Below are 17118 nucleotides of genomic sequence, written 5' to 3' on the forward strand. Positions count from 1 at the left end.
CAAGAATATAACTACTATAATACTGCTCCTATGTACAAGAAGATAACTACTATAATACTGTCCCCATGTACAAGAATATAACTACTATAATACTGTCCCCATGTACAAGAATATAATTACTATAATACTGCTCCTATGTACAAGAATATAACTACTATAATACTGCCCCTATGTACAAGAATATAACTACTATAATACTGCCCCTATGTACAAGAATATAACTGCTATAATACTGCTCCTATATACAAGAATATAACTACTATAATACGGCCCCTATGGACAAGAATATAACTACTATAATACTGCCCCTATGGACAAGAATATAACTACTATAATACTGTCCCCTCTATACAAGAATATAACTACTAAAATACTGCTCCTATGTACAAGAATATAACTTCTATAATACTGTTCCCTATGTACAAGAATATAACTACTATAATACTGTCCCCAATATACAAGAATATAATTACTATAATACTGGTCCTATGTACCAGAATATAACTACTATAATACTGCCCCTATGTACAAGAATATAGCTACTATAATACTGCCCCTATGTACAAGAATATAACTACTATAATACTGTCCCCTCTATACAAGAATATAACTACTATAATACTGCTCCTATGTACAAGAATATAACTACTATAATACTGTCCCCTATATACAAGAATATAACTAGTATAATACTGTCCCCTATATACAAGAATATAACTACTATAATACTGCTCCTATGTACAAGAATATAACTACTATAATACTGCTCCTATGTACAAGAATATATCTACTATAATACTGCTCCTATGTACAAGAATATAACTACTAAAAAACTGCTTTTATGTACCAGAATATAACTACTATAATACTGCTCCTATGCACAAGAATATAACTACTATAATACTGCCCCTATGTACAAGAATAACTACTATAATACTGTCCCTATGTACAAGAATATAACTACTATAATACTGCCCCCTATGTACAGGAATATAACTACTATAATACTGCCCCCTATGTACAGGAATATAACTACTATAATACTGCCCTTATGTACAAGAATATAACTACTATAATACTGCCTCCTATGTACAGGAATATAACTACTATAATACTGCGCCTATGTGCAAGAATATAACTACTATAATGCTGTTCTTATGTACAAGAATATAACTACTATAATACTGCTCCTATGTACCAGAATATAACTGCTATAATACTGCCCCTATGTGCAAGAATATAACTACTATAATGCTGTTCTTATGTACAAGAATATAACTACTATAATACTGCTCCTATGTACCAGAATATAACTGCTATAATACTGCCCCTATGTACAAGAATATAACTACTATAATACTGCCCCTATGTACAAGAATATAACTACTATAATACTGCCCCTATGTACAAGAATATAACTACTATAATACTGCCCCCAATGAATAAGAATATAACTATGTTGACTGTCTCCACTCCTACCCTCACAGCCTCAAATCTCCTGCAAGCTGTTCACTTTGCACTGACATTTTAGAACGTCAGTGCAGAGTACAGTGTGGACTGACCAGATGTTTCTAGTCTGTGGACACAAATTCATTGAAACAATCTCAAATTCAATAACAGATTAAAAACATTCCCCAAGAAAGGGATACATTCATAAAACGTAATCTTTATTCAAGAAAGTAAACAACCATAACAATACATATTACTACCTACTACTAAAGTGCACCTAAGGGTACCGTCACACATTGAAATTTTCATCGCTGCGACGGCACGATTCGTGACGTCGCAGCGTCGTATGAATATCGCTCCAGCGTCGTAGACTGCGGTCACACGTTGCAATCACGGCGCTGGAGCGATGCCGAAGTCCCCGGGTAACCAGGGTAAACATAGGGTAACTAAGCGCAGGGCCGCGCTTAGTAACCCGATGTTTACCCTGGTTACCAGCGTAAACGTAAAAAAACAAACAGTACATACTCACCCGTCGGTGTCCTTCAGGTCCCTTGCCGTCTGCTTCCTGCTCTGAGTGCAGCCGTACAGTGAGAGCAGAGCGCAGCACCGCTGCGCTCTGCTCTCACTTTCCGGCCGGCACTAGTCAGAGCAGGAAGCAGACGGCAAGGGACCTGAAGGACACCGACGGGTGAGTATGTACTGTTTGTTTTTTTACGTTTACGCTGGTAACCAGGGTAAACATCGGGTTACTAAGCGCGGCCCTGCGCTTAGTTACCCGATGTTTACCCTGGTTACAAGCGAAGACATCGCTGGATCGCTGTCACACACAACGATCCAGCGATGTCAGCGGGTGATCAAGCGACAAAAGAAAGTTCCAAACGATCTGCTACGACGTACGATTCTCAGCAGGGTGTCTGATCGCAGTAGCGTGTCAGACACAGCGATATCGTAACGATATCGCTAGAACGTCACGAATCGTAACGTCGTAGCGATGGAAATTTCAATGTGTGACGGTACCCTAAGTCATTCACATCCTGAGTGTAACTCCAGGAGATAATTAAAATATACACAACACAAAAACAAATATTGTGGCTCACACAAAGGTGCCATAATTATAATTGTACGTCTCCCGTCTAGGAGTTTCATTGCCATTGCTTAATGCGACTGATCAGGAGAGTCGTGTACACGGACCCGGAGATTAATTGGATTAACGACACAACAGTTCATTAAATACCCCAGTAGGGGAGATAGCACCAGATACAAAGTGAGCGAATAAAGTGGTGATCATGTACGCTCACCTTCAGGACACAGCAGCCTTGTTCCAGACCCATAGTACATTTATAATATGGATGTTATTAGTATCATCTAGGCGACCCCAGAACTTACCTGAAAGCAGCGACCAATGGGGCGTATATGGAGTCTCCATCGTACACGTACAGGTGATCCCAGCTGCACTCTGTGGCGAAGTGGTTGAAGCGGAGACGCAGCACGGTGTTGTTACTGGAGAGAAAAAATGGTATATTTTATTGACATTAATTAGCAGTGAGGGGGAAGAGGCAGTACAGCAGAGCGGACAGTGTTAAGAGAGGAGGAGAGCTGATAGAAGAGCTTCACATAGACGGCTTAGGAAAGAAGCCAGTCATCTGTGCTCTAATCTCCTAGCACTGTGAGCTTCACATAGACGGGTTAGGAAAGAAGCCAGTCATCTGTGCTCTAATCTCCCAGCACTGTGAGCTTCACATAGACGGGTTAGGAAAGAAGCCAGTCATCTGTGCTCTAATCTCCCAGCACTGTGAGCTTCACATAGATGGCTTAGGAAAGAAGCCAGTCATCTGTGCTCTAATCTCCTAGCACTGTGAGCTTCACATAGACGAGTTAGGAAAGAAGCCAGTCATCTGTGCTCTAATCTCCCAGCACTGTGAGCTTCACATAGACGGGTTAGGAAAGAAGCCAGTCATCTGTGCTCTAATCTCCCAGCACTGTGAGCTTCACATAGACGGGTTAGGAAAGAAGCCAGTCATCTGTGCTCTAATCTCCCAGCACTGTGAGCTTCACATAGATGGCTTAGGAAAGAAGCCAGTCATCTGTGCTCTAATCTCCTAGCACTGTGAGCTTCACATAGACGAGTTAGGAAAGAAGCCAGTCATCTGTGCTCTAATCTCCTAGCACTGTGAGCTTCACATAGACGAGTTAGGAAAGAAGCCAGTCATCTGTGCTCTAATCTCCTAGCACTGTGAGCTTCACATAGACGGGTTAGGAAAGAAGCCAGTCATCTGTGCTCTAATCTCCTAGCACTGTGAGCTTCACATAGACGGGTTAGGAAAGAAGCCAGTCATCTGTGCTCTAATCTCCTAGCACTGTGAGCTTCACATAGACGGCTTAGGAAAGAAGCCAGTCATCTGTGCTCTAATCTCCTAGCACTGTGAGCTTCACATAGACGAGTTAGGAAAGAAGCCAGTCATCTGTGCTCTAATCTCCTAGCACTGTGAGCTTCACATAGACGGCTTAGGAAAGAAGCCAGTCATCTGTGCTCTAATCTCCTAGCACTGTGAGCTTCACATAGACGAGTTAGGAAAGAAGCCAGTCATCTGTGCTCCAATCTCCTAGCACTGTGAGCTTCACATAGACGAGTTAGGAAAGAAGCCAGTCATCTGTGCTCCAATCTCCTAGCACTGTGAGCTTCACATAGACGGGTTAGGAAAGAAGCCAGTCATCTGTGCTCTAATCTCCTAGCACTGTGAGCTTCACATAGACGGCTAAGGAAAGAAGCCAGTCATCTGTGCTCTAATCTCCCTGCACTGTGAGCTTCACATAGATGGCGTAGGAAAGAAGCCAGTCATCTGTGCTCTAATCTCCTAGCACTGTGAGCTTCACATAGACGGCTTAGGAAAGAAGCCAGTCATCTGTGCTCTAATCTCCTAGCACTGTGAGCTTCACATAGACAGGTTAGGAAAGAAGCCAGTCATCTGTGCTCTAATCTCCTAGCACTGTGAGCTTCACATAGACGGCTTAGGAAAGAAGCCAGTCATCTGTGCTCTAATCTCCTAGCACTGTGAGCTTCACATAGACGGCTAAGGAAAGAAGCCAGTCATCTGTGCTCTAATCTCCTAGCACTGTGAGCTTCACATAGACGGCTAAGGAAAGAATCCAGTCATCTGTGCTCTAATCTCTCAGCACTGTGAGCTTCACATAGACGGCTTAGGAAAGAAGCCAGTCATCTGTGCTCTAATCTCCCAGCACTGTGAGCTTCACATAGACGGCTTAGGAAAGAAGCCAGTCATCTGTGCTCTAATCTCCCAGCACTGTGAGCTTCACATAGACGGCTTAGGAAAGAAGCCAGTCATCTGTGCTCTAATCTCCTAGCACTGTGAGCTTCACATAGACGGCTTAGGAAAGAATCCAGTCATCTGTGCTCTAATCTCCCAGCACTGTGAGCTTCACATAGATGGCTTAGGAAAGAAGCCAGTCATCTGTGCTCTAATCTCCTAGCACTGTGAGCTTCACATAGAAGGCTTAGGAAAGAAGCCAGTCATCTGTGCTCTAATCTCCCAGCACTGTGAGCTTCATATAGACGGCTAAGGAAAGAAGCCAGTCATCTGTGCTCTAATCTCCCAGCACTGTGAGCTTCACATAGACGGCTAAGGAAAGAAGCCAGTCATCTGTGCTCTAATCTCCCTGCACTGTGAGCTTCACATAGATGGCGTAGGAAAGAAGCCAGTCATCTGTGCTCTAATCTCCTAGCACTGTGAGCTTCACATAGACGGCTTAGGAAAGAAGCCAGTCATCTGTGCTCTAATCTCCTAGCACTGTGAGCTTCACATAGACAGGTTAGGAAAGAAGCCAGTCATCTGTGCTCTAATCTCCTAGCACTGTGAGCTTCACATAGACGGCTTAGGAAAGAAGCCAGTCATCTGTGCTCTAATCTCCTAGCACTGTGAGCTTCACATAGACGGCTAAGGAAAGAAGCCAGTCATCTGTGCTCTAATCTCCTAGCACTGTGAGCTTCACATAGACGGCTAAGGAAAGAATCCAGTCATCTGTGCTCTAATCTCTCAGCACTGTGAGCTTCACATAGACGGCTTAGGAAAGAAGCCAGTCATCTGTGCTCTAATCTCCCAGCACTGTGAGCTTCACATAGACGGCTTAGGAAAGAAGCCAGTCATCTGTGCTCTAATCTCCCAGCACTGTGAGCTTCACATAGACGGCTTAGGAAAGAAGCCAGTCATCTGTGCTCTAATCTCCTAGCACTGTGAGCTTCACATAGACGGCTTAGGAAAGAATCCAGTCATCTGTGCTCTAATCTCCCAGCACTGTGAGCTTCACATAGATGGCTTAGGAAAGAAGCCAGTCATCTGTGCTCTAATCTCCTAGCACTGTGAGCTTCACATAGAAGGCTTAGGAAAGAAGCCAGTCATCTGTGCTCTAATCTCCCAGCACTGTGAGCTTCATATAGACGGCTAAGGAAAGAAGCCAGTCATCTGTGCTCTAATCTCCCAGCACTGTGAGCTTCACATAGACGGCTTAGGAAAGAAGCCAGTCATCTGTGCTCTAATCTCCCTGCACTGTGAGCTTCACATTGACGGCTTAGGAAAGAAGCCAGTCATCTGTGCTCTAATTTCCCAGCACTGTGAGCTTCACATTGACGGCTTAGGAAAGAAGCCAGTCATCTGTGCTCTAATCTCCTAGCACTGTGAGCTTCACATAGACGGCTAAGGAAAGAAGCCAGTCATCTGTGCTCTAATCTCCCAGCACTGTGAGCTTCACATAGACGGCTAAGGAAAGAAGCCAGTCATCTGTGCTCTAATCTCCCAGCACTGTTTAATCCTGCAGGAGATCAGAGCTGTCAACTTACAGCTCACACACTGAGAAACCTGAGCTATGTGGGGGCGTGTCCTCCCTCTAGAATGTTGCTGCCTGTTTATGATTGGGTAACTCACACAGGGCGAGGAAGACCACGCCCCCAGTGAAAATTTAACTAATAACACCCACTTGTACTGTAGAAAAGTTAACTCATTAGGTGCCAATGCTTTGGTTGCTAATATCTCCGCAACGGAGAGGCAAAATAAAATAAAAAAATACTTGTTTTATTCCGTTGTGCTGCCACTATTACATCGTGTGTCCAGCTCAATATGAAAAATTTGGTGAACAATTCCCTTTTAAGTGGTTACACAGCTTAGGGAGGCAGATACTGGCTGTATAACACTGTGCAGAGGACTCCACTCCTGATCCCACACCCGAGCAGCCTTTGAAGAGTTAAACAGATTGTCAACCTGCGACATTCCTGAAGTCTAGAAACTACAACCCCCAGCATGCCATAACAGGCACTAGTGGCTAGAGTTGCCATGTCACAGATGTAGGATTACACGGGACTGTCGTACGTCTGTCCTGGTTGACTCAAGTCTTTCCATCAGGAAAAAATTAGCACCAAACTGTAGAGAAGACGTGTCCAGAGCCGGAGTCACGGAGCTTGGTGTCTTCTGCATTTCTTGATCAGGCAGAGGACCCCTTTACGTTACAGTGTACAGGTATTATATGGCACTTTGTACAGGGCGAGGTACAGGGCGAGACACCAGGCACCTGTGTCATACGCCGCCCTCTGCACGACAACAACCTGCAGGGTGCAGATGTGTATCAGATGTGAATGACAGCGCTCCGCAGTAAATGAGCACTAAAGGCTGATCCATGTGATGCGATTGTGGCAATCGCTCTGCCAGACACAGTGTGACTAGCGGTCATGTAACCCTGGTGTGTATGGACCAGTATATGTGACTACGGAGGCGGCTATGAGTCGGCCCTGTTGCCCCCTGTGGGACCGGTGTCTGCTGTACATCTTCCTGCTGTATGGACCAGTATATGTGACTATGGAGGTGTCTATGAGCCGGCCTTATTGCCCCCGTGGAGCCGGTGTCTGCTGTACACCTTCCTGCTGTATGGATCAGTATATGTGACTATGGAGGTGTCTATGAGCCGGCATTATTGCCCTCGTGGGGCCGATGTCTGCTGTACACCTTCCTGCTGTATGGACCAGTATATGCGACTATGGAGGCGGCTATGAGCCGGCCTTATTGCCCCCGTGGGGCCGGTGTCTGCTGTACACCTTCCTGCTGTATGGACCAGTATACGTGACTATGGAGGCGGCTATGAGCCGGCCTTATTGCCCCCGTGGGGCCGATGTCTGCTGTACACCTTCCTGTTGTATGGACCAGTATATGTGACTATGGAGGAGTCTATGAGCCGGCCTTATTGCCCCTGTGGCGCCGGTGTCTGCTGTACACCTTCCTGCTGTATGGACCAGTATATGCGACTATGGAGGCGGCTATGAGCCGGCCTTATTACCCCCGTGGGGACGGTGTCTGCTGTACACCTTCCTGCTGTATGGACCAGTATATTTGACTATGGAGGGGTCTACGAGCTGGCCTTATTGCCCCCGTGGGGCCGGTGTCTGCTGTACACCCTCCTGCTGTCTGGACCAGTATATGTGACTATGGAGGAGTCTATGAGCCGGCCTTATTGTCCCTGTGGGGCCGGTGTCTGCTGTACACCTTCCTGCTGTCTGGACCAGTATATGTGATTATGGAGGAGTCTATGAGCCGCCCTTATTGCCCCCGTGGGGTCGGTGTCTGCTGTACACCTTCCTGCTGTATGGACCAGTATATGAGAGTATGGAGGCGGCTATGAGCCGGCCTTATTGCCCCCGTGGGGCCGGTGTCTGCTGTACACCCTCCTGCTGTCTGGACCAGTATATGCGACTATGGAGGGGTCTATGAGCCGGCCTTATTGTCCCCGTGGGGTCAGTGTCTGCTGTACACCTTCCTGTTGTATGGACCAGTATATGTGACTATGGAGGAGTCTATGAGCCGGCCTTAGTGCCCCCGTGGGGCCGGTGTCTGCTGTACACCCTCCTGCTGTCTGGACCAGTATATGTGACTATGGAGGTGTCTATGAGCCGGCCTTATTGCCCCTGTGGGGCCGATGTCTGCTGTACACCTTCCTGCTGTCTGGACCAGTATATGTGATTATGGAGGAGTCTATGAGCCGGCCTTAGTGCCCCCGTGGGGCCGGTGTCTGCTGTACACCCTCCTGCTGTCTGGACCAGTATATGTGACTATGGAGGAGTCTATGAGCCGGCCTTATTGCCCCCATGGGGCCGGTGTCTGCTGTACACCCTCCTGCTGTCTGGACCAGTATATGCGACTATGGAGGGGTCTATGAGCCGGCCTTATTGCCCCCGTGGGGTCAGTGTCTGCTGTACACCCTCCTGCTGTCTGGACCAGTATATGCGACTATGGAGGAGTCTATGAGCCGGCCTTATTGCCCCCGTGGGGTCAGTGTCTGCTGTACACCTTCCTGCTGTCTGGACCAGTATATGTGACTATGGAGGAGTCTATGAGCCGGCCTTAGTGCCCCCGTGGGGCCGGTGTCTGCTGTACACCCTCCTGCTGTCTGGACCAGTATATGTGACTATGGAGGGGTCTATGAGCCGGCCTTATTGCCCCTGTGGGGCCGATGTCTGCTGTACACCTTCCTGTTGTATGGACCAGTATATGTGACTATGGAGGAGTCTATGAGCCGGCCTTATTGCCCCGTGGGGCCGGTGTCTGCTGTACACCTTCCTGCTGTATGGACCAGTATATGTGACTATGGAGGAGTCTATGAGCCGGCCTTATTGCCCCTGTGGGGCCGATGTCTGCTGTACACCTTCCTGCTGTCTGGACCAGTATATGTGACTATGGAGGTGTCTATGAGCCGGCCTTATTGCCCCCGTGGGGCCGGTGTCTGCTGTACACTTTCCTGCTGTCTGGACCAGTATATGTGACTATGAAGGCGGCTATGAGCCGGCCTTATTGCCCCTGTGGGGCCGATGTCTGCTGTACACCTTCCTGCTGTCTGGACCAGTATATGTGACTATGGAGGAGTCTATGAGCCGGCCTTATTGCCCCTGTGGGGCCGATGTCTGCTGTACACCTTCCTGCTGTCTGGACCAGTATATGCGACTATGGAGGAGTCTATGAGCCGGCCTTATTGCCCCCGTGGGGTCAGTGTCTGCTGTACACCTTCCTGCTGTCTGGACCAGTATATGTGACTATGGAGGAGTCTATGAGCCGGCCTTAGTGCCCCCGTGGGGCCGGTGTCTGCTGTACACCCTCCTGCTGTCTGGACCAGTATATGTGACTATGGAGGGGTCTATGAGCCGGCCTTATTGCCCCTGTGGGGCCGATGTCTGCTGTACACCTTCCTGTTGTATGGACCAGTATATGTGACTATGGAGGAGTCTATGAGCCGGCCTTATTGCCCCGTGGGGCCGGTGTCTGCTGTACACCTTCCTGCTGTATGGACCAGTATATGTGACTATGGAGGAGTCTATGAGCCGGCCTTATTGCCCCTGTGGGGCCGATGTCTGCTGTACACCTTCCTGCTGTCTGGACCAGTATATGTGACTATGGAGGTGTCTATGAGCCGGCCTTATTGCCCCCGTGGGGCCGGTGTCTGCTGTACACTTTCCTGCTGTCTGGACCAGTATATGTGACTATGAAGGCGGCTATGAGCCGGCCTTATTGCCCCTGTGGGGCCGATGTCTGCTGTACACCTTCCTGCTGTCTGGACCAGTATATGTGACTATGGAGGTGTCTATGAGCCGGCCTTATTGCCCCCGTGGGGCCGGTGTCTGCTGTACACTTTCCTGCTGTCTGGACCAGTATATGTGACTATGGAGGCGGCTATGAGCCGGCCTTATTGCCCCCGTGGGGCCGGTGTCTGCTGTACACTTTCCTGCTGTCTGGACCAGTATATGTGACTATGAAGGCGGCTATGAGCCGGCCTTATTGCCCCCGTGGGGCCGATGTCTGCTGTACACCTTCCTGCTGTCTGGACCAGTATATGTGACTATGGAGGCGGCTATGAGCCGGCCTTATTGCCCCGTGGGGCCGGTGTCTGCTGTACACTTTCCTGCTGTCTGGACCAGTATATGTGACTATGAAGGCGGCTATGAGCCGGCCTTATTGCCCCCGTGGGGCCGGTGTCTGCTGTACACCTTCGTGTGGTCGGTAGTGATTGTGAGGCTGTGGGTGCACGCGGCACCGGCTGTATAATCCGAAGGGTGGGACATGTTACATTTTGGGCACAGGTCAGTGGTGACCGCCATCCTCAGGGAGTAGGACGCCTGTGCACAGCACCGCGCAGCGCAGGCCGCCGGCGCCCTCCTTCTCACCTTTAGACTTTGGCCGCCGGTCATATCTGTTATTTACCTTGTGAATCCAGCGCTCGCCAAACATCACACAGCGACCGACAGAAAGAGGGCACCGCACCCCCGCTCCTACTGTACATGGTGTATTATATGGAGAAAAGTATGTGCCCCCGCAGCCCCCCAGGAGCGTCTCTGACCTCCCATCCTGCACCCATAGACATTACTAGATTTTGGAGGCGTCTTTGAGAATTTTTGCCCCTTCATCCTGAAGAGTATTTCTATGGATGTTCTACACTGGAGAGTGAGGGGCTAGAGGTTATACAGCAGGGGGACGCGGAATACACAACGGTGGGGCTGGAGGTTATACACCGGGGGGACGAGGGGCTGGAGGTTATACACCGGGGGGGACGTGGGGCTGGAAGTTATACATCGGGGGGAAACGAGGGGCTGGAGGTTATAGACCAGTGGGACGAGGGGCTGGAAGTTATACATCGGGGGGACAAGGGGCTGGAGGTTATACACCGGGGGGACGAAGGGCTGGAGGGGCCATGTATTACACACCCGGAGGGTGAGGGGCCATGTATTACACACCCGGAGGGTGAGGGGCCATGTATCACGCACCCGGAGGGTGAGGGGCCATGTATCACGCACCCGGAGGGTGAGGGGCCATGTATCACGCACCCGGAGGGTGAGGGGCCATGTATCACGCACCCGGAGGGTGAGGGGCCATGTATCACGCACCCGGAGGGTGAGGGGCCCATGTATTGCGCACCCGGAGGGTGAGGGGCCATGTATTACGCACCCGGAGGGTGAGGGGCCATGTATTACACACCCGGAGGGTGAGGGGCCATGTATTACACACCCGGAGGGTGAGGGGTCATGTATTACGCACCCGGAGGGTGAGGGGTCATGTATTACGCACCCGGAGGGTGAGGGGCCATGTATCACGCACCCGGAGGGTGAGGGGCCATGTATCACGCACCCGGAGGGTGAGGGGTCATGTATTACACACCCGGAGGGTGAGGAGCCATGTATCACGCACTCGGAGGGTGAGGGGCCCATGTATTGCGCACCCGGAGGGTGAGGGGCCATGTATTACGCATCCGGAGGGTGAGGGGTCATGTATTACACACCCGGAGGGTGAGGGGCCATGTATTACACACCCGGAGGGTGAGGGGCCATGTATTACGCACCCAGAGGGTGAGGGGCCATGTATTACGCACCCGGAGGGTGAGGGGCCATGTATTACACACCCAGAGGGTGAGGGGCCATGTATCACGCACCCGGAGGGTGAGGGGCCATGTATTACGCACCCAGAGGGTGAGGGGCCATGTATTACACACCCGGAGGGTGAGGGGCCATGTATTACGCACCCAGAGGGTGAGGGGCCATGTATTACGCACCCGGAGGGTGAGGGGCCATGTATTACACACCCAGAGGGTGAGGGGCCATGTATTACACGCTCGCTGGGCCACGGGCCGATGTGAGCACTGGCTATCTCTGTACGACGCTGAGGAATACGTTGCCGCTATATTTATCAGGAACGCAGAAAATATTGTGGACGTAATCAGATCTCCAGACTGGAAGCCCCTCTCCCTGCTCTGAACATATCATGCCGCACATTAAACCCGCCAGTGCGTTCCATATGGCGGCACACGTGACTCACCTCCCTTCGATCAGCCAGGTGCATTTGGTCTTGGTCTTGTAGTTCCCGGGGCCGTCCGTCACTGTGCCACTGGGTCCACTTAGCCTGCAAAGAGAAGGAGACAAATGTAATAAAACTGAAGGCGACACGTGGCTGTAACATACCGTACATTACTGTATACACCTGTACAACGCCGGAGGAAGAAACACTGCAGGCGACTGCCCAAGGGGGAGAGAAGAGGCGCCGTCACGTGGGTGGGCGGGGCATTATTGGGTGGGAGGGGCTTACTGTCTGGTTTCCTATTACAGTGGGGGGAGGCTCCTGCTGCAGTTACAGCCACGCAGGGGTCAGCTTTCAAGCTTTTGAGAAGGAAAGTCTGGCAGGCATATAGGATTATTTATGTATATTTTTTGTAATGTGAGATAGGACAAGATAGCAGAGGAGGAATCAGAGGAACGATTAGACAGAAAGACACTGTACAAGAGCGAGCGACGAGCTCCGTCTATGCTGCTCATCTTATATATAAACTGATGGGGGTGCCGCTCGTCTGTCTGCAGTAACCCGCACCCAAACCTCATCTGATGAGCACAATGGGATGCCCCAACGGAAGCTTCCCAATTCAAGCATGTGTTCATTAGTTTGGGTTATAATACCGCCTCCATGCTTTACACTGCAACACAGTCTCTTCCGACCCACAAGACCGCCACGCACATCTGAAATCTGTGTAAAAGACACCGCTAAGCCTCCTCCTGTGTCCGATAGGAAATTACGCCACAGCTCACACAACGCCAATGGGTAAATGCAGATAAAATAAGTGAGGAGTTCCTTTACTGTGGAGGGTCCGGTCCTGAAACGGGCGGGAAACTACACGCTCGAAAATCGCAGACTAAGAAATATCTGCCGACATAAAACTTTAGTCTCTGATCTAGCAGTGGCTCTATGCGGGTGGTTCCGGACTATGGGATGCCGGAGTTAAGGATCCGTGGAGCTGCAGAGACGGCTGCCAGACACAGCCAGACTCCCCAAAGAGAAGGGAAACAAGAATTGGCTTCTTGATCTCTGGAAACACTGAACTACTGCCGAGTATGCTTCTTCCTCCAGACCCAGTGATTATATAGTCGCTGTGTGTAAGGAGAGAAGGAGCTGCTCTGCTATGCAGCCAGGAGGCGGAATTCCCCCTGTAACTGGGGTTAATATACCAGCTCCAGTTACAGGGGAAATAAACAATATAGATTTAAAAAAAATAATAATGTATTATAATGTTAAAAAAAAAACTTTAAAAACGTCTTAAGGCTTTAATGAGAAAAAAAATGAACTTCTTTGAATTTACCAAATGGCTGCAATGAAACAAAGAGTGAAAAATTTAAAGGAGTCTGAATACTTTCCGTACCCACTGTAAGTATTTGATCCCTTGCTGATTTTGTAAGTTTTCCCACTGACAAAGACATGAACAGTCTATAATTTTAAAGGTAGGTTAATTTTAACATTGAGAGTTAGAATATTAAAAATAAAATCCAGAAAATCACATTGTATAAATTATATACATTTGCATTTTGCAGTGAGAAATAAGTATTTGATCCCTCTGGCAAACAAGACTTAATATTTGGTGGCAAAACCCTTGTTGGCAAGCACAGCAGACTTTTTTTTTAGTTGATGATGAGGTTTGAGCACATCAGGAGGAATTTGTTCCACTCCTCTTTGCAGATCATCTCTAAATCGTTAAGATTTTGAGGCTGTCGCTTGGCAAATCGGAGCTACAACTCCCTCCATAAGTTTTCTATGGGATTAAGGTCTGGAGACTGGCTGGGCCACTCCATGACCTTAATGTGCTTATTTTTGAGCCACTCCTTCGTAGTGTTGGCTGTGCGTTTTGGGTCATTGTCTTCCTGGATGACCCAGCCACGACCCACTTTTAATGTCCTGGCGGAGGGAAGGTGATTGTCACTCAGAATTTTATGGTACATGGCTCCATCCATTCTCCCATTGATGCGGTGAAGTAGTCCTGTGCCCTTAGCAGAGAAACACCCCAAAAGCATAATGTTTCCACCTCCATGCTTGACAGTGGGGATGGTGTTCTTTGGGTCATAGGCAGCATTTCTCTTCCTCCAAACACAGCGAGTTAATGCCAAAGGCCTCAATTTTTGTCTCATCTGACCACAGCACCATCTCCCAATCACTCACAGAATCATCCAGGTGTTCACTGGCAAACTTCAGATGGGCTGTACATGTGCCTTCTTGATCAGGGGGACCTTGCGGGCACTGCAGGATTTTACACCTTTATGACAGAATGTGTTACCAATGGTTTTCTTGGTGACTGTGGTCCCAGCTGCCTTGACATCATTAACAAGTTCCCCCCATGTAGTTTTAGGCTGATCTCTCACCTTCCTCATGATCTAGGATACCCCACGAGGTGAGATTTTGCATGGTGTCCCAGATCGAGGTCGATTCACAGTCATTTTGTATTTCTTCTATTTTCTTACTATTGCACCAACAGTTGTCTCCTTCTCACCCAGCGTCTTACTTATGGTTTTGTAGCCCATTCCAGCTTTGTGCAGGTCTATGATCTTGTCCCTGACATCCTTATAAAGCTCTTTGGACTTGCCCATGTTGTAGAGGTCAGAGTCTGACTGATTGAGTCTGTGGACAGGAGTCTTTTATAAAGGTGACTTGTAAGACAGCTGTCTATAATGCAGGTAACGACTTGATTAGGAGTCTAACTGACCTGTAGGAGCCAGAACTCTCAATGGTTGGTAGGGATCAAATACTTATTTCTCACTGCAAAATGCAAATCAATTTATATAATTTATACAATGTGATTTTCTGGATTTTTTTTTTTTATATTCTATCTCTCAATGTTAAAATTAATCTACCCTTAAAAGTATAGACTGTTCATGTCTTTGTCAGTGGGCAAACTTACAAAATCAGCAAGGGATCAAATACTTATTTCCCCCACTGTATATATGCATTTGATTCTATTTATATTATCACATGGGTATTGGTGTTAGTTAATGCATATTGGATAAAAACTAGTTTAAGGGATTCTATGTTCATGTCAAACATGAATATCCAAACAAGAATTTTTTAATTTTTTTTTTATAGCCGTTAAAAGTGCACGTGTGAAAAAAAAAAAAAAAAGCTAAAGTCGGGGAAAAAAATAACAAAATTGACAAAATGAAATGAAATTGAAAAAATAACAGGAGTGGAACAATCAGGGGAAAAGTATAATAACAAGTGACCACTTCTGTATTTATCACCCACTCCTGGTTTGGCTTACAAATACTGAGCGTGTGAACGAGGCCTTGGGCTGCCTTTCCAGGATTCAGTCCTATGAGACCTCAGAGTGTTACACACGTGTTCTCAGGGCAATTTGAGGCTTTTTCAGCATGAGATTCGCTGCAAATCAAGTTTTTGGGGAATACTTTGTCGCATCTGGCGAATTCGAATGTCAAAATATTGGCTCATCTCTAGTTGCTTGTAATATAAGACAAATGTTTCGTCTTCGTAAGATACAATTACTAGAACTGACGAAAACTATGTGAAAAGCAATGTGAGAATCTCAATGTCAGGAGGGTGCAGCAAAAGCTGTGGCATTTATGTTATGTCTTTAACAGTATAAGTCAAGGCGCTGCCAGCGACCCGACCTGAGGGTGAGCCATTGTTTATGTGGCATCGCTCAAGGAAATAAATGACAGAGCAGCTGTCGCTCCCTATAATACGAGATGACCCTTCACTTCTCCTTGGGCGCGAATACTTCCTTATTCTTCTTTGAATAACAGCTTGTATTGTATAACTAATTGCTGCGGCGGAGCAAAGTCCGAGCTCTGTGCCTTATACGACCATTGTTACTACCAATAAATGCAGAAATCTTACCAGTGCTGTACGTCACGGCTCGTCACAAGTGCACTGTTGGATATGTCACGCCTGCAAATGCAGAACAGGTGCACAGGCGTGATTTCCTTTTTTTTATATATATTTATTGCTTTTCCAGGGGGGGGGGGAAGTTGAATGAAACAAACTTTTGAACAAGTGTAATAAACTTTTTTCTTTTTCTTTTTTTTTTAAGCCCGCCCAGTACATCATCGCCTTCCTGGGGATTTCAGGTGTCCATCTGCAGCTCGGCTTCTTCAGATTGGCATCGCCACCGAGGGCCGCACAAAGCTACAACCTCGGACCTGGCAAATAGATTTACTCAATAGATCCCAATCAATTGCCAGCGAAAAGGGCTGGAAAAAAAATGCTCTTAGGCCATGTTCACACTGCGTAAAAGAGGTTTTTTTTTCTGTAGCTTTTTTTTACGACGCCTGTTTCAGCAGCTGAGCTAGACCCTGCTCTACTGAGCATGTGCGGGTTGTCAATTCCAGTGTATGCTCAGTAGATTCTGTCGCCTCAACTGTCTTTAATCAATTTGCAATTGTAAGATTTCTCCTTTTCTCAGTAGATTTTACTACTGTGCAATATGTATAGTGATAGTGCGCTCCCTCTTCGTCGGCTCTGAGCAGAAGAACCGCCTAGAGAACACACTGTCAGTGCACATAGTAAGAATACCCAGCATTGTGCAGGAAAAGCACAGACCAGCACCGCCTCCGTAAGTGATGGCACTTACAGGGATGGCACTGGTCTCTGCTCTTACAATGAGCACCGACAGTGCGCTCTCTTTCAGCTTCATTACTTCTGCTGAGAGTCAACAAGAGAGAGCACTGTCATTGTGCATATTGCATTGAGGCAGAAACTTCTGAGAATCTAAAATCGAAGGCGTTTCCTCCACCAGGATTCCTCAGGGGAAATGTTTGCGACTAAACAGTCTACAGGGAGGGTATTGTGGGATGCACTGCTGTGACCT

At 47.9% G+C, this 17118-nt stretch overlaps 1 protein-coding gene across 1 annotated transcript in view; it reads right to left on the minus strand.

The window, feature by feature from the left end:
* Positions 1–17118, minus strand: part of ATRN (attractin) — a 146817-nt gene that overhangs the window by 110903 nt on the left and 18796 nt on the right. The window contains exons 2-3 of the mRNA XM_077280306.1: positions 12300–12383; positions 2836–2949 (exon numbers count right to left, since the gene is read on the minus strand). Of these exons, the coding sequence (XP_077136421.1) occupies positions 2836–2949; positions 12300–12383 (198 nt within the window). The remainder of the gene's footprint in view (positions 1–2835; positions 2950–12299; positions 12384–17118) is intronic.

This window comes from Ranitomeya variabilis, chromosome 1 (assembly GCF_051348905.1).
Source record: "Ranitomeya variabilis isolate aRanVar5 chromosome 1, aRanVar5.hap1, whole genome shotgun sequence".
Lineage (NCBI taxonomy): Eukaryota > Metazoa > Chordata > Amphibia > Anura > Dendrobatidae > Ranitomeya > Ranitomeya variabilis.